The sequence below is a fragment of the Oryzias latipes genome, chromosome 15, assembly GCF_053564925.1.
Source record: "Oryzias latipes strain Hd-rR chromosome 15, Olatipes_Hd-rR_3.1".
NCBI lineage: Eukaryota > Metazoa > Chordata > Actinopteri > Beloniformes > Adrianichthyidae > Oryzias > Oryzias latipes.
The window spans coordinates 16,095,228-16,121,105 of record NC_136251.1 but is presented as its reverse complement, the minus strand read 5'-3'; the positions used below and the strand labels follow the sequence as shown (position 1 = coordinate 16,121,105).

The 25,878-nt window shown below is 37.2% G+C and overlaps 1 protein-coding gene across 4 annotated transcripts in view; it reads left to right on the top strand.

Moving 5' to 3' along the window:
- atrnl1a (attractin-like 1a) overlaps positions 1–25,878 on the top strand; it is a 287,490-nt gene that overhangs the window by 88,431 nt on the left and 173,181 nt on the right. For 3 of the 4 annotated variants that reach the window (XM_078931510.1, XM_078931508.1, XM_078931511.1), the window contains exons 13-20: positions 571–689; positions 1,908–2,024; positions 2,993–3,125; positions 5,836–6,023; positions 7,768–7,981; positions 8,175–8,366; positions 14,838–15,086; positions 15,224–15,361. In XM_078931510.1, the coding sequence (XP_078787636.1) occupies positions 571–689; positions 1,908–2,024; positions 2,993–3,125; positions 5,836–6,023; positions 7,768–7,981; positions 8,175–8,366; positions 14,838–15,086; positions 15,224–15,361 (1,350 nt within the window). The remainder of the gene's footprint in view (positions 1–570; positions 690–1,907; positions 2,025–2,992; positions 3,126–5,835; positions 6,024–7,767; positions 7,982–8,174; positions 8,367–14,837; positions 15,087–15,223; positions 15,362–25,878) is intronic. The other variant, XM_078931509.1, reaches the window with a different exon arrangement.

Sequence of the window (25,878 nt, the reverse complement as noted above, 5' to 3'; positions counted from 1 at the left end):
CAAACAGACTGAGACCGTTTGATTGTTCAGTATCTGTCTGAAGTTTGAACCTCTTCTGCCCAGAATTTTCAAAAGACCTGTAAATGATAAGAGCGGAAAAACTATTCCAAGTTGACCACTTTTACTTTAAAACACGTCTAACATTGCATTTATTTTTTCTTAGGCTGAGGTAGCTTTATTTAAAAAAAAAACAAAAAAACAATTTCTATTGAGATGATTATTTTGTTCATGCATGAATATTTGTATTTGTCATTGCTGCATTAAAATAATCCAAATAATAATATTAAATCTGGAAAATCAACCTTCAAACAGTTGCTTGGATCTCAATATGTTGAAAAAATACAAATAAAACAATTGATCTAATCCAGATTGACCCAGATTAACTACAATGACATTGTTCATTGTTATTGATCCGTGTGTATCTTTACTGTGGCAGTTGAACCGACCACAAAGAATACTTCTGTGGATTCCCCCTCTTCCACATCAATGACTTTTATCAAGTTTTAATGTAAATTCCACAGAAGTCCCGACCTGATTTGTGCTGATGACTTTTTGCTGCTCTGTCTTCAGACAGCTCAGATGAAGAGTGTTTCCGCTTCTCCGACTGTGCGAGCTGCACCTCCAACACCCGGGGCTGTCAGTGGTGTGAGGACAGAAAGTGCATCTCTGCCTCAAGCAACTGCACTGTGGTAAGTCCTCAGAAACGACTGGAGCTCAGGCTGTGGTTTAGTCCTGCAGTACAGTATATGAGGAAGGTTTTGTTTATTTTGTAACGTGCATTTAAAGGCTTTTCCCCCTCCATTTTTAAAAATAGCTTATCTTTTCTATTGTCAATATCATATTCAATTGTGTTGATTGCAGTATGCTATATAAAAACCTTTGGGAGTTGTTGCAATGTTTGGCTTTCCACTTATCCTGTCCATCTTTGTCCATCTGCCTAAAAAGGAATTTGGGTGACAACACCTTCAATCAAATTCCCACTCCGATCATCTTTTCGATCTATTGTGAATACGTTCCCAGTGGTCTTTTAATTATGATTCTGACGTTTTTAGCCACAATCAAAGAACCTGTGTCGTTTTCTAGGACATAGTTCCCCCAGAGCTGCAGTAATTCATTGCTGGAATGGAGTAAACCGGCTCATTTACCATCATCCCTTTGTTTACACAATCTCCTGCTAGCTTACAGCCCCTCACAACCCCAACCCAACGTGAATCTATTTGTCTATAGACGGATGCAGCAGAATTGAGCGGAGCATTGAACTTGTGGACCGTCGACTGTAGCTTCTACCACACAGCTACGAGCTTTTTCCAACTGCATTTTTTTATCTGCTCCTGATTCACAATGATTTGAACTTAAAGAAATCCTCAGAAAAGCAATTTTATGTTTTATTTTCTTAATATGTCTTCTATCATTAGAAATCATTAGCCACAGGAACGCATGTTCAAAACACCAAAAAACATGATTTTCAATGGAGTGGGTCTTAAAATTGGGCGGAGAAAGAAAAGCAGTGAAAACCTTGTGCCGTGTTCCCAACTTTTTCTCACAGTGGACTCTGAGTAAAAAGCAAAGAAATACAAATGAGTGAAAATGATGAAATATTATTTAAAAAAATTTATAGGCTGAAAATGCATGAAAACCTGCTTTTTTTCTAGATTTGTACTAGTATTATTATTATCTTTCTTTCTGATTGTGGTGTATAGTTTTGGTAGCACTAAAAGAAATCATGGGACACTAATTCTAAGGAAGCCAAGCCTAAATTTCTTTTAGTTTCATTATTTTGAACTTCTTGATCTGTCTTGCACGTTTACATTTTCTGTGATCTCATCTGTCTATGTGCACCTGATTGTGAATAAATGGGACTATGTGTCTGTGCGTGTCTGTGTGTGTCTGTGTGTGTGTGTCTGTAGCTAACTCTGGAGCTGGCCCAGCAGCATGGCGGCGCTCTGTCTCTGTCTCCTCCTCCGTCCATCTTGTCTGAACATCAGCTGAGCTTATGGAAGCATGGAGCCCGAAGGATGGGACATGTGTGTATATCTGACACTTTCTTTAAGGCTTATTTAGAGTAAAGTTAGTTTGAGGTTTCATAGTGCTGTAGAAGACCTCGTCTAGTTGTAAACATGATTCCATTTCTGGAGTTTTCTACAAACATTGGCTTGTCTTTTAGCTAGCTCCAAGTCTCGATCAAAATGATCAAATGCTTTTATTTTGGAATGTAAGCATTCGAAAGAGAATGACAGACATATTGGGATCAGTTTCTATCTTTCTACAGATTGTAGAAGATAAAAACATAAAATGTTATGAACGGGTAGCAATTGTTCTAGGGGGTTGAAGTAGTTTTGTAGTCCAAGGAAAATACTTTTTTTAAATATTTTATTTACATTTTTCTTCCTGTTCATAAAAGCCATTTTTGATCCTGGTGTTCAGAAGTTGGCAGAAGACTACAGAGTAGCTTAAAATTAAAAAAACAACAACATCAAATTAAAAAAAAAAATCGATTGACAGTTGTGTTTATTTTTAAAGATAAAATTAACACTTTGAATTTTGGTCACACTGGGCAGCCTTTAGCACACTGCCAATGAAGGCAGCGCTGAAGCTGAAAAAACTAAATCTAAAAACTGCCGCTAACCTCTGGTTCAACTACAGCCCTGTCTCACAGTGGAAAAATGCCCCCAAAATGCTTTGAAACTCTTTTTTCCATAAACATCTGAGGGAAATTCCATTGTTTTCACAACAGCTGAGAACAGCCAAACCAGTTGAAACTTGAAACTTGAAGATTAGCCATTGTATAATTTCAACTTTGTACAATGAAATCCCTTGTCTTTTTAGACTTTCAGCTGCTCCCTTCACTGTGAATCATCTGCCTCCATCTTTGTGCATTAAGATCCAAACAGAAAAAAAAACTTATTTATTTTCAGCATATTTTGTGGCACTCTGTGTTGATTTGCTCAAGTATTTGATAGAATTCAAATGTTAATATTTTCTGTGCATGAAGTCGGTGAAGGACTCATCCCGGTGTAAGCGCAGGGAGGAACAGGAGTGTTTCAGGCTGGCGAACTGCAGGAGCTGCTCCCTGAACATCAACTGTCAGTGGGAGCCGCAGCAGCAGGAGTGTCAGGCCTTGCCAGGTGAGGAGGAACCCTCGTGCACAAAACTTATACATGAAATCCAGGAATGCTGGAACCACATATGCAAATTAATTTATGATAGTTTTATTTTTAAGCTTTTTTGAAAGCTTTTATTTTTTTTCCTTTTGCTCACACTTCTTATAGACTATGTATGTCGAAATGCATATTTATTTTTCTTTTCGCATAAAAATCCCCTTCATGGAAAAATGCAGGAATGTACTCTGACAGATTAAAGATACAGTCATGAACCAACACTTTTTGTATAATCAGCTGCAGAAAAAGTGGGCCAATTATCTGCGTTTTCCAAATGTTCAGAGTAAGAATCTCTGGCGGGCTGATAAATTTGAATCCAAGTGGTTACATGGTTGCGCAGGGCAGCTTTTCGCAGCTGACTTTGATCCTATGAAAGCTAAAGGGACAGAAAATAGTCTTCATTCACTATTTCTGTGGGATCATGCTGAGCTGTTTTGTTCTAAGGGTCTGTTCCTTGTAAGTGGATGGTTCTGCATAGTCTTGTAGCTTTCAACATGTTATTCTGGTTTTCTTGTTATGGCCACATCAAAGTCTCTTAGCCTTGTGGGCAACTAAAAGTGTTCTTGCATTTTGGACACTGTTTAGAAGAAAAACGCCCCAATAAGAAATGTTTTTCACCCACTCTATCATTGTAACTGTGAGGAGTTTATTGATCATTTTAACCAACTGTTTGACACATTCTGCACAATATTAAAGAAAACAATGTTTCCAAGAGGAAACGGAAACAACATCAATGGAACATTCTTAATGATAGCCTTAATGAATTATTTCTCTCTCTTCCTTGTGTACATATATATATATTTTACATTGAAAGAAAAGAGAAAAGAATCTCCGATTTTTTTGAATTTTGGGTACATGTTTGCTTTTGAATGGAGACATTTTTTTGGTGTGTTAATTTAAATTTAGTAGCCAAAACATTTCACTTTTTATGTTATGCCGCCTCGGTGCCCTAGACTCGGAAGGGGGCGTGACAGAAAGTAATATGTGTTTTAATAACAGTAGTTTTACCCATTTCTTAACATAATTAAAACAGTAAAAGTACTTTTTTTTAAAATTGATTCTAATAAAGGTAAATGATTAAGTATGTCCACTGAATTACCCTGTTTCCTTTTTTTTCAATACAAACTTAAATGCTGTGCTCAGATTTGGTGTTTGGGTTCCTTACTCTGCTGTTGCAACCAAAGGCGTTGCTTTCTGTCTGTACTTATGGTCCTTATTGTTTATGAAAAAAATGTGCTGGTGCATATGAGGAAATTTCAGACTTTATAACTTTTTTGAAAGATTATTGTTATTTTTGTCTTGTTTATCGGAACTATATATGGCTTTTCCTTGTCAACACTTCACAGAAAAGCAGCATTCAGGCTTGTGTGCTTTGAAATACACATACTCCTTTCTGATTAAGTTGGGGTCAGTAGTTTTCAGGCCTTCTTTCTGTTTTATGCTTTTGTTTTACTTGGGGCTCTTTTTGAAAGCATTTGCTCCTTTCACATAGTGATCAGTGTGGAGATGAGCTGAAAGAGTTATAGGAACGTCTGCCATTATAGGAACAAAAGTTTGTCTTTCAGAATTCATAATATAAATAGTTTCTCTGAAAGATCTCTGTTCTAAATGTCTGGTATACTTCAAAAAGACATAATTTGCATTTTATGCACTACACTATATGCATATTTATCTCTTTCTATATTTTAACCCTTACCCTTATTTTTGGTCAACAGGGACCTGTTTCTGTTGAATTCTAACAAAAAAAGTGGTCATTTCATTACTGTTGGATTAAAAAAAGCTGGTGATGGAAACCAAATGACCCTGTGAATTGAATCAGTCCTGGATACCAAAATAAACAGCCATGTTTAGTGGATGCACATTTTTTTTTTTTAACTCTTTCATTTAACTCTATGTCTTCTAACAGCAGTTTATTTTTAAGATGGTCATTTACATTCTGCACTTCAATTAATGACTTTTTTTTTCTTTTTTTTAACCAATTGCTTACTAATAAGGATATTATTTTTTTAATGACAGGTGATCATCAAATTCTGATCTGTAACAGCATAACAGGGTAGGCTCCAGTGATTGTAAGACTTGCTTGTACTGTCTATTTAAACCCTTGTGCTATCCTAGGCACTGTAACATTGGGGGTTGGGTCATATAGACCCCACATGACAGAGTGCTGAACTTTTTTCTTCAATGATTTGTGATCTTCACTGGTGTCCATGGATTACATGAAATCCTTTCCACCTTTATCCACCTTTGTCATGGTAGGGAGAACATGTCAATGGTCATCTTGACCCCATAGGATAGCACAAGGGCTACGAAAGGCCAGGGTTCAGTAACAGAAACTGTATCTATTAGATGAATGCAAAGCTCAAAAATTGTTAAAAAACAAACAAACAAAAGAAAACACAAGTCATGATGACACATGGTTTTCTGATAGTCATTGGCTGTTGTTATTGTCTCAAGTTGCTAAAAAATGTACAATATTCAAGTGTCAACTACTGTTACTGATACTTTGTGAGTTAAGCTGTGAAAGTGGCTTACATTGATCAAAGTGTCAACCCGACCAAGTTTTTTTTAACAGAGAATATGGAATTGAAAGATTGTTTTGATGCAGAGGTCATGAACCAAAGTTACAAAGATGTTTTTTTTTTTTTTTGTTTGTGTCTATGTGTGTGTTTGTGTGTAGGCCAGCTATGCGGGGAAGGTTGGCAACATGTTGGTGAGGCCTGCCTGAAGATCAACTCCAGCAGGGAGAGCTATGACAACGCGCAGCACTACTGCAAAAACATGGGAGGAAATATTGCCTCTTTGCTCACAGACAATCAAGTCAATTTTGTCCTTGAGGAGCTACAAAAATATCAACTGCAGGACAAGGTGGGTGGTCAGCCTACAGCGGATTTAACAGAAACGCCATGAGACTGCTACTCATGTGAAAACCTTTTACTTATTTTAAATCCATACATTTTTAAACCGCTAAAGCAGTTAGTGATCCCTGAGTCAGATGGAAACCTATTTAGTTGCCAAAACTAATCAGAGAAAACTTTGAACCGACATAAAAAAAGCATATTATTATTATTTATATAATTATTATTATCATCATGCTGTGACAAAGACTTGACTCCAGAGAAAGAACCATTATGCTATAGCTCTGAGAGTCGCGCAATCCAACTTAACAATTCCTTCCATTAATCCTACTAATTTCTACATCCAAAATAGCAATTTATAGACACAAAATCCTAACTTATGGTCACAAAATACTGATTTGTTCACACAAAATACCAATTTGCGTGCACAAAATGCTAATTTGTGGCCACAAATAGCCAATTTGTTAACACAAAAACAGATATGTGCTCACAAAACGTGTATCTGTCTGGCCACAAATAGCTAATTTGTGTACTCAAAAAAAAACAAAAAACAAAAAGTTGTCTCCACAAAATGCAAATTAGTGCACAGAAAATGAGAATTTATACACAGAATGCTAACTTGTTTACCACAAATATCTAATTTTTGCACACAAAATACTAATTTGTGGCCACAAAATGCAAATTCGTACCACAAATTAGTGTTTTGTGTGCACACAAAATGATCATTTGTTCACACAAAATGCTAATTGTAATGCTAATTTGTGCGCACAAAGGGGACAGTTGGTTTTGTTTTCGTATTATTAATTTCATGGGTTCCATTGTAGTTAGATTTGAGTTCAGTTTTCTTTTTCTAAACTATTGTGGTAATCTTTGATATATTTATATAACTTTTTAAGTTTCAACCAGAGACTTGATTTTTATGGGAAACATGGAGGAAGTTACAGACATCGCTATACCCGTGACCACAGCATCAGTGTTTAAGCAGATGTGTGTGTGAATCTTTTACGTTGTAAACCCCAGCTGTGGAAAAGCATTCCTTTCATAATCGTTACCAGCAAACATCTCTTGTTTTGTCAGCAGATAATTTGAATGTTCACTGACCCTGCTTCACTGAGCCGCTGTGATTGCCAACTCCCTTTGAAAACCTTTTTTGTCTTTTGCTTTTATAATAATTGCAGCATTTTGCACAATGTTTCATTTAGGATCCATTTTTATTTGAAATATTTTGTTTTGTAAGCCATTTCTGCATGGCTCCAACTCGGCTGTTAATTTCAGTACTACTGTGGGATTTTGTAATGGGGTTGTGGTGTTTTCATTTGATTTATCGTTGGTCCTTTATAAATAGAACAAACCATTTAAAACAGCCTTATTGCTGTTTTAGCTTTTATTTTTCTTTAAACCAATAAATCTAGACTCTTTCGAGAAGAAGAATATTTGTAACTAGGCCTATGTTGTGATACCAGAGTTGAACTGTTTATAAAGTCTATGTCTGAACTCCTCAGGACAAAATATATATGAAAATAGGAAGAAAAAAAAGAAATATTTCTTCCTTGTCATCATAATTTTTTTTGTTAAAGACTGGTATAAAATATGCATAATAATTCATATATTTGGTGTCCAATATATGGCACAACAATGAGTTATCAACAATTTTGACTCTTACCTTTGGACAACAGGAGGTTGTGTTTGTCAGTGTCAAATCCCTGAACATTGCTGGGCACAACATGTGTTTTTGTGGCTTTGCCCCCCTGCAGAGCTTATCTCCATGGGTGGGCCTCAGGAAGATCAACGTGTCGTATTGGGGCTGGGAGGATGCATCACCCTTCACAAACTCCAGCCTGCGATGGTTGCCAGGAGAGCCGAGTGACTCAGGCTTTTGTGCCTACTTGGAGAGAGCCCAGATGGCAAGTCTCAAAGCCAACCCCTGCACTGCCACCACTGACGGCCTGATCTGCGAAAAACCTGCCGGTGAGAGAACGAATGAGTCTGCGAGATATGGATCAGATCACTGGATGACTCGCAGTGTCTTTAACACCTTAGACAATCTAGGTGTAAAAAAAAAATGTACATGTGCTTTTCAGTAGTTTCCATCTATTTCTATTCTCACAAACTAATATCAGTACTTGCATTAACAATTTAATCTTTTCTCTTTATCACTCAGGAAGGCCACAGAATCTAAGTGCTCGTCCATGTAAGACGCCGTGCGCTCTTCGTACCAGCTGTGCCAACTGTACCAGCCAGGCCATGGAGTGCATGTGGTGTGGAAGTACTCAGCGCTGTGTAGACTCCTCAGCTTACGTCATCTCTTTTCCCTATGGCCAGTGTCTGGAGTGGCAGACCCAGGATTGCTCTGGTGAGTATTTTAAATGATTCTTGATTGATTTTGACACACACACAAAAAAAATGTTTTCATGTCTTTTGCAGTAAACTTTATTTTACACTGGTTTATAATAGTTTGCAAGAAAAAAAATATTTATAAAAAGACATTAATTAAGAAAAAAAACCTGACAACATTTAAAACTTGACACAGTTTGAAAAAAATGACTTAAGGTCATTGGAGGAGCAAGATTACAAACATTAGAAACAGTTTTTCAGAGTTTAAAAAGATTTGAAGACAAAAGATTTTGATATAGTATCACCAAATGAAACATCACAATATTTCAATCAATTTTTTTTCTAGACCCCTAGTATAAAGCCTTTACCTGCTATTTTCTATTGGTTTATTGTTCTTATCAGGCTGGAAACTCCTAACGTTTTACTAAATACTGTTTGTAACTCAGGATAGGTCCAGAGGAAATAACAGCCGATACTTTTCTGAAAGATTTGTACCTAAACCTGCAAACCATGCATTGGAAACAGCCTCACCTGATCTAGTGGTAATCACTAAATTTTCTTCATGAGTTTGGGTTTTTCCTGAAGCTGATGTCCATTAGTGTGTGGACAAGATTAGGAAGTCTTGCTTAAGCAAATATGTAATTGTGAAATGCTGTGAAAAATTCAGATTTAGCAGCATGGATACGTCTAAGATAACACCAGGAGTTACAAAATTACTGACTTAGACAATCAGGATGACCCTCAGACAACCATTTAGATATGCTGTGAGATAATAAAGTAACATTGTAAATTCTGTGGTAATTTGGGATTTTATTTTGTGTTGCCTGCTAGCCGATATGTCGCACCCACTGGACTTTTTTTTACTGCTTTCCTGTTTGCAAATGTCCACAGGGAATCTGTTTATAAAGCATTTATATAATCACCTTCTTGGTAACTTCATAAATGCTTCAGAATGTAGGATAATGCCTGCAAGTTGCCAAAGCTGTCATGAAGTTCATTTTGAAGCTAAACTTTTTCCCTCACCTGAAGGTGTAAAAATCTTGAGAAGTATCTCAGAATTATGAGAGTAATGAGTAATGAGTATGAGGACAGATAGATTCCAGAATGGATGCAGATTTTCTCAACAAACTCTCTGCCTATTGTTCATGCTCTAGTGGACTAAAGGTTTTTTCGCCACTTTCAGCTGGAAACTGATTGTCACTTCCTTAAACTGCTGCTTAATACTTTGACCAAATCTACATGGCATTAGACCATCACAACATTGTGTACATCATGGGTTTAAATTAGATTTATAGCTGTGGATTGCTCAATTCAATACAATAATCAGAGGTCAATGGGTGTTGGTTTAAAATCTATTTCCCCAACTCTGTTTGGGGTGATGCCATGATGTCCTTTTTCTGGGATAATTGGTGCATCATGAAAGGTTTTCAGAATTTATCTCCCCTACAAAACTGGCAAATAAAAAAAAGGTAAAGATTTGTCAGTGGAAACGTTTTCTTATTGTAAAGGTACCAGTGAATTTTAATTTAAGGCTAATCTTTTGAGATGTAACACTGAGGTACCATTGGCTTCTTTATAGACACACTTTGTGTTTTCTTCCTTTGTGGGATTCTTTTCTTTCTTCACTCTGTCTTACAACAGTTATTGAACACACACATATTAGATTACAATGTGCGGTCACCTATTGTGTGTATTTGTCTATCCACCCACTCAGGCCAGATAATAGTTATGTTGTTGTGTTGCTGATATTGGTTTTGCTCCGTAGAGAAATAGCCTTATTTTCTCTTGGGCAATCTTCACAAGTAGTGTGTGTTTGTTTCACTTTATTTCTCTTTTATATTTTTTTATTTTCGTGTATACTACACTGTGTCTGTTTGCTGTCTTAAAGCTTCACATACTCTGAGAAAGGCAAAGACAGTTTATGGCCTTGGCACTTGATGTATTATGTATATAGGCTCACAGATCTGTTTGGCGCGGGCCTTAGTGATGCTTACTGTCAAGTGCTGTGGGAGCAAATAGATTACACCAAGAGAAATCCAGAAGATGTGTGCTGTCCAGGGACACTAAATATCAAACCCGGGGTGATCAGAGGCGCTGTAGCACCAAAATGAGAATTTTATATTTGTCGAAGTAGAATTAGCAACCCCTGAATAAACAAGGCAGTCATTACTGTAATACATTACTTCTTTCAAATATGTGTTCCTCACTGTTTAATGACTAAAATAAAAACCATAAGGTTTTTGTAGTACAAATTTTATTTATTCCAGCCCACTGAAAATTGTGTTCTTTAGATTTTATTATTACTATATTTGTTTTATTAAAGAACAAAACCTAAACTGTCTCTCTAAAAAGGGACAACACCAAGTAGCATCCAAGTTGTTCAAGTGATAAGTGTAAAAAGCACGGGGGAGTATTGATAAGAGTAAATACGAACAGCAACCACAATTTTGGATATTTTAATCAACACTGCTTTGTACCAGAAAGCATAAATACCCATTAGCCAGTAAAAGAGACTAAACACAAACATTTAAAAGTAATTAAAACAATAAAAACTCAATGAAAAGTCCATAACAAATAGGCCGGCGAAAGTTCTATTAAAAACCGGGTCACACAATGAGGCAGGCCAGGAACATGTCCTTTGCGTCCTCTGTTGTAGCAGCGGTCATCCGGTTCACCTTTCTAGGCGTGGTCAATCCTCTGGGCGGGGTTCTGCAAAGGAAATAAGAGCAGAGGCCAGTACTCTGTCCTAAACACATGTTCACCTGAGCATCTCCAGCAGGATAACTACACACAAGGAAGGGATGAATCCTTGGCCTTGCAGTTTTTGAGTGCGATGCTCAGGTTTTCCGGTGTACTCCACAGCGGCTATCGCAGTCTCTCGCTCACGTGAAGTGATCAGCTAACTGCCTGTACCTCCATCTGCAGCTGCCGCTGTAATCTCTCGCCTCTCCAGGTTGACCAGCTGCATGCAGTCCATCTGGGCCTTCTCTCGGCTTGCTTTCCAGGCTGCCCTTTAGTGCTCCTTTCACTTGGTTCATCTTCCAGCTTCTGGGGGTGTGTCCTGCAGCATGGAGAGCTGCTTGGCCTGTTCACATTTGAACTTCAGTGATCATTAGGCAGAGTCACTAAAACTATTACTCATGGACTATACACAATGTAAAAACAATTCATTCTAAAAACACCATGCAGAACAATAAAAATCCATGCAACAACTTAAAAAAAAGACTGAAACAAGGGCACACTCCTTGTGTGCCCCTTGAATGCTCTTTGCTTGCATCCTGACTTTTAGAATTGGGAAAATGATCGATGAGGGTGTAGTTTGTGTGGGTATCCTATACTCACAAAAACACTAAAACATAGAGAAAGCAAATCTGCATCAAGATTTATTTAAAAGTGAGCTGTTCAGAGCAGACTCTGCAATCTCCTTGCTTTCTTAAAATCATTTCACCCATTTTGATTGGATGTATAACCACAATCTTAGATTTAACTATAGTGTCATGTTTTCTTGTTACATAAACTTAATTTCTTCTTAAAATTTGCTATTTTAGATACCAGAGAGAGACCTCTTTTAGCTGCTTTTGCTGCAGCAGAATCTAAAAAATAACAGCTCCAAGTAGTTGGCATAAAAGACCCTAAACTTACTGTGTTAGAACTGACTGCAGAACATGTGAAATGTCCATAGTTTCCCCAAAATTTGCATGAAATAACTGGTTCTGCTAACAGTGTGTGAATGTGTGCACGGCAAGTAAAGAAGCTGTTCCTTTTTAACTCACACTTAATAGTTTACGAACCGTTCCTGAAAGGCATGGCAGGAAAATAAAAAGTTGGATTTTTCAGGTCACACCCTTGCAATCTCTGCATTCTCTGTATGAACACAGAATAATCTGGTGATTAAGATTATTAACAACATGAACTGCATGGAGATTCAAGACATGAAAGTGAAAGGCAAATATTTTGTGCAGAAAAAGCTGTTAGACTTAAAATGATTATGTAAATTTAAACACTGATCATCTTTTGATCTTTCTTAAAAGTGTCCCAGTGGTCTTTTAATTATTTCAAATGTATTACTTACTTATAATTATTATGAATTATTATTCATTAAAAATTCACCTCTTAGTTATGGGCAGGACTGTTGCTGCAAAGTGAGGCTGTTTACAGTTCCCATCATCCACTTATACTCCCTCCCTTACACTCCCTCTCTTGTACTCTCTGATTCACAAAGAAATACTTAGAAATACATTTGAAAGCTATTTGTCTTTATATATGACATCCATTATTTGAAAAATGTCACGAGAACATGTTAGAAACCCCAAAACACTATTGTTATTGGAGTAAAAAAGGTGGAATACTAAAACAGCATCAAACATACTACTTTATGTCTTACCTTCAACCAAAACAACAAAAGTGATTGAAAAAGAAGTATTTTTAATATATAAGAAAAATGTAAAAAGTTAAATAATTGACTTTATGCTTCAAGTGTTCATGAAGTTGCTTAACCCAAGCTTTGGACAAATAAGACCTATACGTCGATGATTCGATGCATTTTTTAAGTGATGACATTTATTTACGCTGCAGAGCAAACTCTGAAAATAAAATTTACAAATAAAAAGAAAGTTTAGATGAGTGTGAAGTGTAGAAGCAGAGCAGAGAAGCGAAACGTACTTCTGCTTCATGCTATTTATACTAAAAATGTTTTAAAGTAATACATTTGGAGCCACTTCGACTTCTTTTTGTCTGAGTATCGGTTTTGTAAGATGCAATTGTGAAGAAATCAGCACTGGTGGCTCAGTGAATGGAGCAGAGCGGAGATAAGGAGTGAATCTGTAAAAGAGAAATAAAAGTTTGATTATAATGCGGGAGAAAGAACAAACGAATCAGCAGGGCTGTGCTGTTGAATAATGCAGAAGACACGAACAAACAGCCGGCTCACCGGGAACATCTGACATTCGTGGAAGCTTCGTCGGAGAGGAAACTTCTTGTGGAACTTCAAATCGCACTTGGCCCCTTCCTCTAAGAACCTCTGATGACAATCCACAATGTTCCGTTTTTTCATGTGTTGTAGAAACCTGGCATGTTTTAATTTTCTGTTTGTAACATTTTGGTTCTGTTCTCTTTTAGGATCAGACTTTTCAACAAAAAATAAAATTAACAAAAAAAATCTTTCATAATTAATTTGTGCTTCACAGTTGGTGAACAAATATTCAGGTTTTATTTTTTCCAAGAAACTAAATGCTATGCTTTAAAGCTGTGTGTCACTTTTAATGTTTACCAGTAAAGTGTTTTTGAATGTCACATCCACTTTGTGAGTACAAATGTGTTTGCTTTTCTAGTAAGTGGAATACAGCAGGAGTAAAAGTCATTTTCATCTGAAATGTTTAGGAGCAAAAGAAGGAGAAATCTGTGCTGCATGTAGTTTTGAACACTTGTGATTGAAACAGTTTTAAAATAAGGCCATGTGTTTGGTAAGGATTGGCCTCATAAAAAAGGGCAATATGATAGTTTGGGTTAGGTCAATTTTAAGAACAACACCTATGAAAACAGTGTTTTAACATGTTCCTGTGGCATTTTTCTGATAATGGGGAACATATATAAAGAAAATTAAAATTAAAATTGCATTTCTAAGTATTTCTTTATTCAAATTGTTGTGAATTAGGAGCAAAAAAAAAATCAGTTTGAAGAAGAGCTTAATAGAGATGTGGAAAATATTCTGGTTGAGCTCTCTGCAATGGGGAAGAGGCGAATTTTTAATGAACTACTGCTGCTCTGCAGAAACGATGTCCTAGAAAGTGATGCAGGTTTTTTTTATTTTGGCTAAAAAGCTCAAAATATGATAACAGTGGGTCTTTAACAAGCTATAGGATCTTATATATGAGGTCATATTTATATCCTCTACACTAGTTAAGATCAAACAGGTGAACCCCAGTCTGCTTCAGGGTGTTGGTTCACTTGTAAATGGACTCTGGTGCAATTCACTTAGTTTGAAGATCAAACATGGAAGGTGAAGCAGTGTGATTTTAGAGTAGTGACAACAAACAGCCCACAATACGAATCTGAATGAGCAAAAAAGTTAAAACAAAGATTATTCTATATTTGAAGACTAGTCCCAGTTTTCTATTTCCTGCAGTTTTAATTTCCTGTACAGAGCTCACTCACTGGCCTTAAGTGAACTGCAGAAACTTTTTTATTAAAGCATGTTGGCTCGCCTCAGTTTTTGGTTTGTCCCAGAGAGATCAGAGTTTGAAAGCAAAGCAAACCAGATGAGAGTATAACATTTATTTGTTACTGTATTCAAAATGTCTCTTTGCCTGTTCGAAGTGACTCAATAGGACTGTCAGAGCGAAAGCGGCAAAACTACATCCCAATTGTTAAAATTGGTTTATAATAGAAAAATGCAGCTTAATTCTTTTAAAAAATGTCATCTGCTGAACACAATACTTTACAAAAAGCAATTATTAAATATATATTTCTTTCTTCCTGTACGTTCCAACAGCTCTCAACTGCTCAGGTCTGCGGACGTGTGCGGATTGCCTGCAGAGAGCTGAATGCGGGTGGTGCAGCGATCCCAGCAACACTGGTAGGGGTGTGTGCATGGAAGGTTCTTACCGGGGGCCCCTGAAACCTGCAAACCCAAGGTCTAGATCCAGGGACAGAGTAAGACTGCGAGATGGGGACATGGTGGTGGATCAGTCTCTCTGCTCAACTGACAAAGGCTACAACTGGGCCTTCATACAGTGTCCTGGTGAGTAAAAGTTACATTTAATCAAATGTAAAAGGTTTAATGTTTAATCAAACATATATATACTCTGAAATAACACCTATTAAACTAAGATTTGTCTTTTATTCTGCTTTGTATTGTCTGTCTTCCCTTTCCCTCAGCTTGTCAGTGTAATGGACACAGCAAGTGTGTAAACGGCACTGTGTGCGAGCTCTGTGGGAACCTGACAGCCGGATCACAGTGTCAAAGCTGCATGCCCGGTTACTATGGTGACCCCACCAATGGAGGAAAGTGTCATGGTAAGTGCCAGGAGCCCAGGGGTCAGACCTGTGCTTATTTTTGTCCAGTTAGCATCCCCAGCATGCTTCAACAAACTTCTGTTGATGATGAATGTCAATATTAAGAGTACGATCATGCAAATTTGCGTGCTATTCACCAAATCTTTCTTATTTAATGCACAATTTAATCCTAAACATTACAAGCTTTTCATTGAAATGACAAGTCTTACTGGGAGTTTATAAGCTTGTAGGGAGGAGCAAAAACCTGAAGGGGGCAGTATTTGAAAGATATACCCAGCATTGCTTTCCTCACATCTTGAGCAGGGCTGTGGTCTAAAACTGGACAGAAAAAACGACAGGAAGCAAGGCGATGTATGTGTCTGGATGAAACTCTGGGAACATGAACGTGTGCTGCGTTTTGAAGGGTCACAGCCCGACTGATGCGTAATAGCCATCAGTAAGGGGAGTGTGATGAACAAGTGAGTGAGGTAGGGAGAAGTGAGAGCGAGGTGCAGTGGCATTGCTCTCACTGTGACGGATGTGCGTTTTGGCTTTGTGGTGGCGTGACATTAAATCGCTCTTAATCATTTTCTTATTTCCTGACTTGACTGGTGTCTCTGTCCCTGGCGGCTTTTCGCAGCAAGCCTGGCACTGATAAATGCAGGCCACTTTGTGCCTATACCTCTAACTTTGACTTTTGTTTCTTTTATTTACTTTCCTTATCCTCCATTTTTCTCCTTTTGTTGATAGCCATTTCTGTTTTCTTGAACTTTTATGTTTTCTTTCTTAGTTTTGACTTTTATAAACCTTTTATTTTGTATTTTTTCTCAAATACATTTTTTTTATTTTACTACTTTTTTGAAGTTATAAACAGTTTCTATATATTCTTTTTTTGGTTTTCTTTTACTGTTGTAAATTTTAGCTTTCATTTGTAATTAAGTTTGGTTTGAAATTCTGTTGGTCATATTTAATTGTTGCTCTTTTATGCCTGTTCTGTCCTTATTTTACAGTTTTTATGAAGTTTGTGTCATTTAACTTTTTCTTCTTCTCACTGTAACATTTAAAACAAACCAGAGGCTTTTCTATGGCGGAGTATTAGGGCCACTATGAAAAAACCCAAAGCAAAACAAGAATGATGGATTTAGCCTGCACATAATGCGGATGGAGGCTTACACAACCAACTTTATTTTTGAAAAACTTGTTTTTTTCTTTTAAATTGTTTTCTCATAATTTTGTTACTTTATCTTTGTAAAATGTTTACTTTTTCTTATTATTTTAAGAATTTACTTTTGCATATTTTCAACTTTTTTTTCTCATCCTTTACCAATTTAATTCTCATTTATTAATTAACAAAAGTTCAAATTAATAAAAGTTTTGTGACCGTTCATGTTTTAAATTATGTGATCTCTGTTGCCATGGCGGCACAGCAGAGTCACACACATTAGTGGGTAAACATTTGAGTTATGGATCATTTCTGTAAATCTCTGCGCAGATTCTGATGATTCATCTATTTTTATTTTTACTGTTAAGGGACATTTTAACTAAAAACTTGCTATAGAAATAAAGTAAGGTCTTTTGTGCTCATTTTGGACTTTGAATACGTCAAATCTGCTTAAATTGACCCCAACACTCATCTACAGCCTATGATCTCTTCATCCTGCATCCTTTATTGAATCTATAAACATGTCTATCTTTTCTCTTCCATCACTTGGGCACCTCACCCGTCTTTAGCAGTTTACAGTAACAATCTGTTCATCCACTAATCGAGCCATTCATTATTTTTTCTATATCCATTTTCGTCATAAAATGGACCACTAGGTTTACCTTGAGCTAAACGGCTGGGAGGCAATGATGCATGGTAGATTGGAGCGCTGAATGATGGAGAGACAGCTTTGTTCCCCTACCTGGGAAAAGGAGGGTGACGTGGCTCATAATGTAGTAAAGAGATGGACAGTGGAGGGGAAAACAGTGAGGGACAGACTCAAAGGCAGACTGAAGTAAAAGAAAAAAAAAAAAAAGAGCTGGGCAGTGGGATGTACAAGGTTAATATGGGTAGAAAGGGCTGATATGTCCTTGGATGGACAGATGATAGAAGAAGAGAAGAAGTGATAGAGAAAAACAGAGAGGGAAAGATTGAGGACAGACAGAGGAGAGGAGAGTGTGTCCATTTCCAGACTCTATGACAGATGATTAACTAACCTTGTCAAATCTGGATAACGTGTGTGTGTGTGTGTGTGTGTGTGTTTGTGTGTAGGGAGTTGATATCCCTGTTCTCACAGAGTGCATTCACCTTGCACTGAATGCATAAAAAAAGGAAAGTCTAAGCCATCACATCAGCTTTTAGAGCAGCAGCTGGCACCATGTTGACTGTTTCAGACATTCAGATAGGAAAACGCACAGTTTTGATGTTACTGGACATTTATGAAGGCTACCGTGGTTTCTGCACTATAAGACGCACTTATACGCCCCAAGTAAAAAGAAAAAAAGGGTAACGATGTATGATAAGACTGCAACGTTATTGACGCACAGGTAGAGAAGAAGCTGAGTGACTTTTTAGCCAATCAGAATGCAGAACACAATGCATAATGCAAATCCGTGAAGTAGCGAAACCGTGAACAGTAAACCGTGTTATAGCAAGGGATCACTGTACATGGTTGCTGGAGTCTCTCAGCTACTGTTTAGTGTAGGCAGGGGGGGACACTTGGACAGTTTTCAGTCTGCCACACAACCACACATTCTAAAATGTTTTCCTAGAAACAATTTTTAGAGTCACCAATTTATCACTGAAGCGTATTTTTGGACCGTTGGAGGAAGCTAGAGCAAGAAAACCCACAAGGAAAACATGCAAACTCTATCTGAACTGCTTGCTGTGCTGTAAAAGTGCTAACCACTACACCACTATCAGGCTAACTAAACTGTAAAAAAGTAAGAATAACACACACTCCCAAAGGATTTTACCTTTAGTCATCAAGTCATTGATGATTTGAAGACATCCTTAACTGACAACTCGCTGGTGCAGGTCTGGCACACAGAAAATTAGGGTTTGATTACCAAAGGGCGCAATGAACTTCATCCAGTGTGGGTCCTTGGGCAAGACCCTTTCCACTACTGCTTAAGCATGTAGCCACTAGGAGCCCAAAGTTTGGTTCTCCATGTGCCGGTCCCCAGCCCGGATAAAAAACACGGTTGTGTCAGGATGGGCATCCGGCGTACAAATTGCTGACAAACTAGCTGTGGCGGCCCCTGTTGGGATATGCAGCAAGGTAAACAATTAAAAACTCATTCTGGTGTTGATAATGTAAAGAAACTGTAAGAAATTTAATTTTTTGGTTAGTTGAGAGGATGAGAAATGTATTTAGAACACAAGGCACCAAAACCACTGGAACAAAGAAGAAGCGTCGGACTTACCTGCTCCCAAAGATCTACGACTGAGGTTTTTTTTTTTAAAACTAAGTAAAGACATCTCCTATGTCTTTCAAGTTTTGTACTGCCCAGCCTTCTGCACTTTCTCCTGACAACAGTCAGACCCATGTGAGGTTTAAATTTATGGTGCAGAGTAGTATAGGAGAAGTTCTTTAAAAAAATGTGTATAGTTCAGGAGCTTTAGAGCACTTGAGTGCAGTCTCTGTAAAAAAAAAATGACAACCCAATATTGTCAACTCGAGACTGGATGAGGCAGGAATTGTGTGCTTGTGTGTGATGGAGCACAGTATGCTGCAGAAGATTTTCAGCATCAGTTCCCTCCAAAGTTGCTCCATTCCATCTCCTCCGAGGACTTGTTGAGGTTCTGCCAAACTCACTCTCAACTGTTTCTTGTTTTTTGTGTTATGGTGTGTATTTGTGTGAATAATCTTTTGCTTTTAAACCAACTCACAAGTGTTCGTGTACCTACTCATCCTTAGGGCAAAGCTGCAACCTACCCAGCATCCTTAGCAATATCCAGTCATCCTCCCGCTGGCAGCTCTATTCTTGGCTTCCTACTGGCCAACACAAAAACACAAAATCCACCATTTGTGCAACACATGCCAAAACAAACAGATGTATAAATATGATTTTAAATGGCTTTTGAATTTGTTTTTCTCTGCGATATGTGCACAGAGCTTCTAAAACCTTCCTGCAGCTATGACTCTTGTCTTATTTAGACTAAGCTGCTTTGTTTTGATTCTCTGCTTTCACTGAAGCATGAAAAACCGCACAGATGAATTCAAACGGACTTTAACTAGCATGCATTCAATAAATTAGCTCATGCACTATCGTGTAAGACAAGCAGTCGTGCTGATTATCGCAAGTTAGCATTCATTTAAAGTTAGCAAAATTAACATGACACCTTTTTTCACACTTGCCCCATAAGCAGTGACATCAGCACATCCTTTTGGCATACAGGATTAGCGTGCAAACTCAAACACAATGCTCCAGAGGCTTGGAAAATAAATGGAGAACAAAAAGAAGAGAAGAGTAAAAAGAGAAGAGTTATTGATTTCCCTGTGTGTTTTGCTTTTTTTGGAGGGGTTTCTTTCCTTTATTTTGGTAATCTTTTGCTGATAGTTGCAAAGGTCTCTAAATATAGTTCATTCCGTACTTCAGTGATTTTCTATTTTCCAGTTTTGTTGACAAAAAGTAATGTTTCAATATTAACCTTTATGGGGAAAAATTGAGTGAAGAGAATTGAAACTCTCAACCACTTGACACCTATTGATGCCCATGTGCCTCAAACCACTTTGGCTCTAAAATGACCTTAATTTATCATTTCTTCAAAAGAAAAAACACAAGAGAATATTTTTCAAAAAATAAGTGTGGGCATCAAAGGCTTAAGTGAGGCATTGCAGAACCCCTTTACAGATAGCAATGGAAGGGGTTTGTATAGAGTTTGCAGCGTTCCAACAACTGAGATATTATCAATAAACTGGAAATATAATGATAACAGATGCATTTTTGAGTGTAGGATATTTACAAGAACTAGATTTCTAATAAAAAGAACTGCAAATGAACCAGAATAGAACAAAGATGGAAACAGAAAGCTAAAAGTGGACAAAAGTCTTATTCTTAGTCTTTTAGAGTGTAGTTACATGTGAGGAGCAACCCTTTAACTTTCTGCGAGAAACTTGTTTTACACAAAAAAAGTACATTTCGAAGATGATGCTTTTTACTGCTGCAAGGAATGTTCGACAAACCCATCTGGACCCATTTATTTCAATGCACATTAACTTGAATCTTTTAGTTAAGTTTGTGGTTCTGGGTGAGTATAGTTAGTTACTAGTTTGAGTATAAAATTATTAGGTAGTCGGAAAATTTGAGGTCTTAAGTCTTGTTTCCTGCAAAGATCAACAAGCGTTCAGTGTTTAGTTTTGCTCAACACGACCGTCATAAATGTCTATTTACTTTACGCCATCAAAGCCCTTCTGTTTGCAAAAACAATTTCATAATCCACTTAATTTGTTTTTCTTTTTAAGACAATTTATTGGGTGAAGAATTAGTGAAGTAACATCATTAATATCACCACATAACATAGCAATAAAAAACATTAAAGACAAAAAAACAGGAAAGACATAAAACATGTACCACGTAAACCAATCATCCCAAGCCCAAATAAAAACAGATTTAGTTAAAATGCTTTGCAAAATAAAAGGTTTTCGGTTGACTTTTAAAAGAATTCACAGAGTCATGGGAACACAGGGACAAAGGGAGCTCATTCTAGAGTTCAGGAGCAACAGCCTGGAAGGATCTGTCTCCTCTGGCATGTGCAAGGGACTATCAAGTTCTGATCCACAGACCACAGTGCACGAAATGGTCTTTAGGTGCCAATCAGATCACGAACATATGGAGGAGTTTGACCATGGAGGGCCCTAAAAGTCAACACTAATATTTTAAATTGAAAGCAGTAAGCAACTGGGAGCCAATGAAGAGCTTTAAGGGACATGTGAACTCTTTTCTTAGTGTGGGTCAAAATCCTTGCAGCAGAGTTTTGGATCAAATCCAGACGAGAGAGGTCCTTCTTATTCAGACAGGAAAACAGACTGTTACAGTAGTCTATAGCCATGTAGACACAAAGGCATGAATAAGAAGTTCCAGATCTTCATATGACACAATTTTCCTGAACTTATAAATATTCCTCAACTGGAAGAAAGACTTCTTGATCAGCTGTTTGGAGTGTTGCTCCATCGACATATCTTTGTCAAAAAAGACACCCAAGTTTCTAAGGCTGGGTTTGACGGCCTGACCAAGACAACCCAAGTGCTGCCTAATCCCTGGTATAGCATTATCAGGGGCATTAACTAGTGTTTCTGTTGCAATACAATGTGATGCGATGCAGAAATCTAACCTATTGAAGAACCTAGAACTTGTTTTTTTTTTTGTTTTTTTTCCTGATACCCCAAAAGGTTAAAACGGTTGTCATTTTAAATGTAAACAATTAAAGTTCTTTCAAACTACATTTAGGATTTATTTGATTTAATCTTAAAAAAAAAAACACAAAATGTGACAGAGCTTCAAGTACAACTGCTGCAATCAAGTCTTTTCCGCTTTTTTTTAAAACAACAGAAAAATCAAGCGGTCTAGATGTTCTGTCTTTGACGTCGTCTTTGTTAGCAGAGCTCACGCTGACCTTTCCTGGATTAAGTTTGCACTGTAGAATTGTGTGACGATGAGAGGTGCTTCTTAAGACTATAACTGATTACAAAAGACACTGAGGAACACCTTGTTCTTTGATAGAAATTGGCATTTCACCTGTTTGTGTGTTAGTGCTCACATACTTGGTTTGTGTGAACACCAACACATCTCTTCCTCTCACTAACCTAAAAATGTACTTTTTTAAACCAATTTTTATTATTTATTCCTTTTAAAACTTGTGAACTCCTCTGAGGCCTGGATTTTTATTTCAAAAGGTCTGTAATGGACAAAAGAAAGTATGTTAATTATAAATATTTTATGAAAGCCAAATTTAGGGTTTGTTGCCATTGCAACTCAATCCATAACTCTATGGAAACCCCACGGTTTAAGTCCTATAGAGACGATAATATGAATAAATTAATTTAGACAACTTTTGTTTATTTTGGATTTCCTGTCACTGGATATGATTTAGGTAGAAAAAAAAATGCTGGTTTAGATCAAATGCTGAAATAACGACTTTCTGTGATTCATTCCTCAAGAAACTCTTAGTTTCATGAAATAAACCTGCTATCCAAACACAACTTATTTTATGTTTGCCATTTACAAGGTTGCACACCATGAAATGCAGTTTGGATCTTAAAATAATGCAATATTTCCTTTTGTTGGTTGAATGACAAAACATGCTTTTATACTGAAAGTGTCTGACCAAATTAGTTTAATACAAAAGAAAGAAGGATTTGAGTAAAAAGCAGATAGATTTGAGAAATAAAAAGCTCAACTTGAAATACTTAAAATAGCTAAAACAGCACAGAAAAGTATTTCTTAAGCTTAAAAAAAGCACTTTGTAGGCGTTAATAGCGCAATAGTCTACACTAATGAGGACATACAGTACAGTCTACGTAGTGAAGATGACCACAAGAAATAAATATGTTAAGAAACTTGCAGGCAGATGAAATATCTTAATAAAATGCAGATAATCATAAAGATGAGCTTCTTCTATTCTGTCAAATGGTGTGATGGAGTTTGCATTATCACCATGGTGAGGCTGAGTGCTCTGACCATCAGAAAATAATTTTAGAGTTCATCACAGAACATTACTTATGATTCAGTGTTACCTTGGCTTGTTCTTACAAGCAGTTTAACTTAAGGTTTCTACAGCTGGACTGTTGGTGTGTTAGACTTTTTGACGAGTTCATCGTGCAGCCAACCCCAGTAACCCTTCTTTGCCGTTACAACTCCTTCTTCATTTATTTTTTTTAATTATTTTTTGGACAAATGTGCACCTTAACACTTCACCCTTTATTTAAAACATTTAGAATACATTGAGGGACTTCAGAGTTGATTAATCTTGTGAATGTTTTTATTCCTACCCCCCAAAAAAAACCTTTCCTGCCAGCATGCATGTGCTAAACTCAAATATTCTAATCAGAGTGAGTTGAGGTTGATCAGTTTATTTGTCTGCTTTTTTCTGCAAGTGGATACATCAAAATGGAGCAGAGTTTGCGTCCTGATGACAGTAGCAACTACGTCACTGTTATAAGCTTTTTCCAACTGTTTTTTTTTATTCATCTGCTCCTGATTTACAGTGATTTGAATAAAAAATGCAATTTTAAGCTTAATTTTCTTTTCATGTGTCCTCCATCATGAGAAAAATGCTACAAGAACATGTTAAAATGCAGAATCCACATTTGTCATTGGAGTGGGTCTTTAAGAAGCAAGTGAAAATGTGAAGCTTTGAAAAATTCAACAGAACAAAAGTATGCAAAAGACCACAAAACAATACCATCCCTAAAACATCCGGCTCTAATTAGTTACAGTGTAAGAAATCATAAAATGCCATGCCAGTTATTATTAGTTTTATTACTCATAAACTTAAATAAAAGGCAGAGCCTTCTGCTCAAAAGGGTATAAGCTTTACTGTAGATTGTTCTTTAATATTTTGGGAGTGTTTTGTTGCTTCTTTCTACCTCTGATTTACTGAGACACACCACCAACCCGTTGTTTTGTATTGTGTGTGTACATATGGAGGCAGCAGGGTGAGCAATTCTTCTTTTGCCAGGGGGGCTTGCACAAGTCGAAAGGAGTATGATTTATATCAAATCAGCCATTTCTTTCTCTTTTTTGTGGAAAAAAAAGTTTTTTTTACAGATTATTTCTGTATAGTCAGCAGCTGTGGAGGGAGGCATGTGCTTTCCATTTCAGTCATTCACTCTCTGAGCTCTTCTATGATTCTTATGCCCCTTCTGCACTTCACCTGCGGTTAGTCTTTCACAGGGCTGAGAAACCCAGAAGAGTTTTTTTTTTTTTTTTACAATACATTTACTGAAAGAATTTTTATGTTTAAAAAATATGTTTTTTTTCTTACCAACATGCACTACAAGACACTCATAAACCCTTGAGTTGTTCGATTCTCAATGATTGGCATTTATTAGGCAGTTCTATCAATTAGAATATTATCATTGAAACTATCGATTAAGAGACAAGCTCCTTAAGCTATATTCACACGGCTCTCAGCAATGCGCGTTCAAGCAACCACTTCCAATGTAAAGTCTATATAAACTCGCGTCCATGGGCTTCGGCATCCACTTCGGCATTCCTCACATGGTGAGGCTTCATTCTGCCATTATGGTCCTCGCCTGTGGACAGCCTGCCGGAGAGCCTCAGGGCCGCAGAGACTGTAGAGGTTTTTAAGAAGAGGCTCAAGACCCACCTTTTTAGTCTGACTTTGATCATTCCTTATGTCTTTTATTATTCATCTATTTATTAATTGAGGTATTTATTTACATATTTATTTGTTTATTTATTTATCTATTTATTTTCTTGTAAGGACTATTATTATCTTTGTTTCTAATATGCAAATCTTTTTATTGTTATTTTACCAATGATACTTAGGTTATGTTTTAATCACTGACGTTTTTTATTTTTTAATTACTAACATTCTTATATCTTATTTTATTTTTTATCTTTTTCTATTTTTATTGTTGTTATTTTATGATCATTTTTATTTTTTATTCTGATGTTTTTTACTCCAGTGTTTCCTCTGGGGGATCCATCGTTCTTGGGCACCACCAGCTTGACCTGTAGGGCGTGCCGTTGCTGTGGTGCCCGTTCTGGTTGGGCGGGCTGGGGTCCCACTCTGTGGTCTAATAGCCATGGATGGGGCCCTGGGCTGCCCTGTGTTGGGCGGGCGCTGCGGTAATGGCCCCTGTGGTCGGGCTGGGCCTTGGAATGAATGGATCCCCATGATATCGTTTCCTCGCAGCAGTACCAAGCCAGACCTTCTTCAACTGCAGTTATTTGTTTCTGTTCACTGTTCTACTGGGGTAACTGGGTGGGTGGGGATGGGGGGTGGTGAGGGAGGGGTACCTTCTTTGTGGGATTGTCCTTTGTTTTCTGTTTTGAACAACTTTCATTTTTTATGACTGTTTTATCTGTTTTTATGTTAAGCGCTTTGTGTTTTTAACCAAAATGAAAGGCGCTATATAAATAAATAAAGTTTGAGTTTGAGTTTGAGTTTGAAAAACACACATGCTTCTACGACTGTTTCAGGGTCTATGCACAAAACGGCGTGGCAAGTAAATACTCATTGAAAGTTAAACTAGGTCTTACTTTGGCCAATTCGGGACATTTTGCACCAAGCGTCTTCCAACTGTAGGTGACGGACATGCGCTAGTGTCAAGTAGCAACAGTCCAGTGTGAACACCATGGGCTTTTGAGCAGAATAGGGGTATAGGGCATTCTTTAATCCTTGCCACATGCCCTGTGGGAACATAGCTTCATGTTAGGTCTTTTTACAAAGGTTTTTGTTTTAGTGCTAGGGGCCACAACAATGAAAAATGTTGTCCCATACATAGCTTGGGCTATGTATGGGATAATGCCTGACGAGGTATGCATTATCAGTAATTAACGAACAACGCGAAAGCCTAAACCGT